The sequence below is a fragment of the Pterocles gutturalis genome, unplaced genomic scaffold (genome assembly GCF_000699245.1).
Source record: "Pterocles gutturalis isolate BGI_N339 unplaced genomic scaffold, ASM69924v1 scaffold37350, whole genome shotgun sequence".
NCBI lineage: Eukaryota > Metazoa > Chordata > Aves > Pterocliformes > Pteroclidae > Pterocles > Pterocles gutturalis.
In genome coordinates, this window is record NW_010142076.1 from 1 (window position 1) to 235 (window position 235).

At 66.4% G+C, this 235-nt stretch overlaps 1 protein-coding gene across 1 annotated transcript in view; it reads left to right on the plus strand.

Annotated features, from left to right (window-relative positions):
• Window positions 1–46: 46 nt before the first annotated feature.
• The window catches only part of LOC104469660 (chloride channel protein 2-like), a gene marked incomplete at both ends in the record, with an annotated part of 2,036 nt that continues 1,847 nt past the window's right edge, over window positions 47–235 (plus strand). The window contains one exon of the mRNA XM_010084248.1: window positions 47–209. Coding sequence (XP_010082550.1) covers window positions 47–209 — 163 coding nt within the window. The remainder of the gene's footprint in view (window positions 210–235) is intronic.

The following is a 235-nucleotide window of genomic DNA, read 5'->3' on the forward strand; positions in this document are numbered from 1 at the left end:
CGCCTGGGTTTCGCCGCCTCCCTCGTGTGCTTCCCCCTGGTGCCAGGCGTCCTCTTCAGCATCGAGGTCACCTCCACCTTCTTCGCCGTCCGCAACTACTGGCGTGGCTTCTTCGCCGCCACCTTCAGTGCCTTCATCTTCCGCGTCCTCGCTGTCTGGAACAAGGATGAAGGTACCTCCGGCAGGGTGGGGGACACGGGGGTCCCCCTGCCCGGCCCCCTTGAACCCCGCTGTC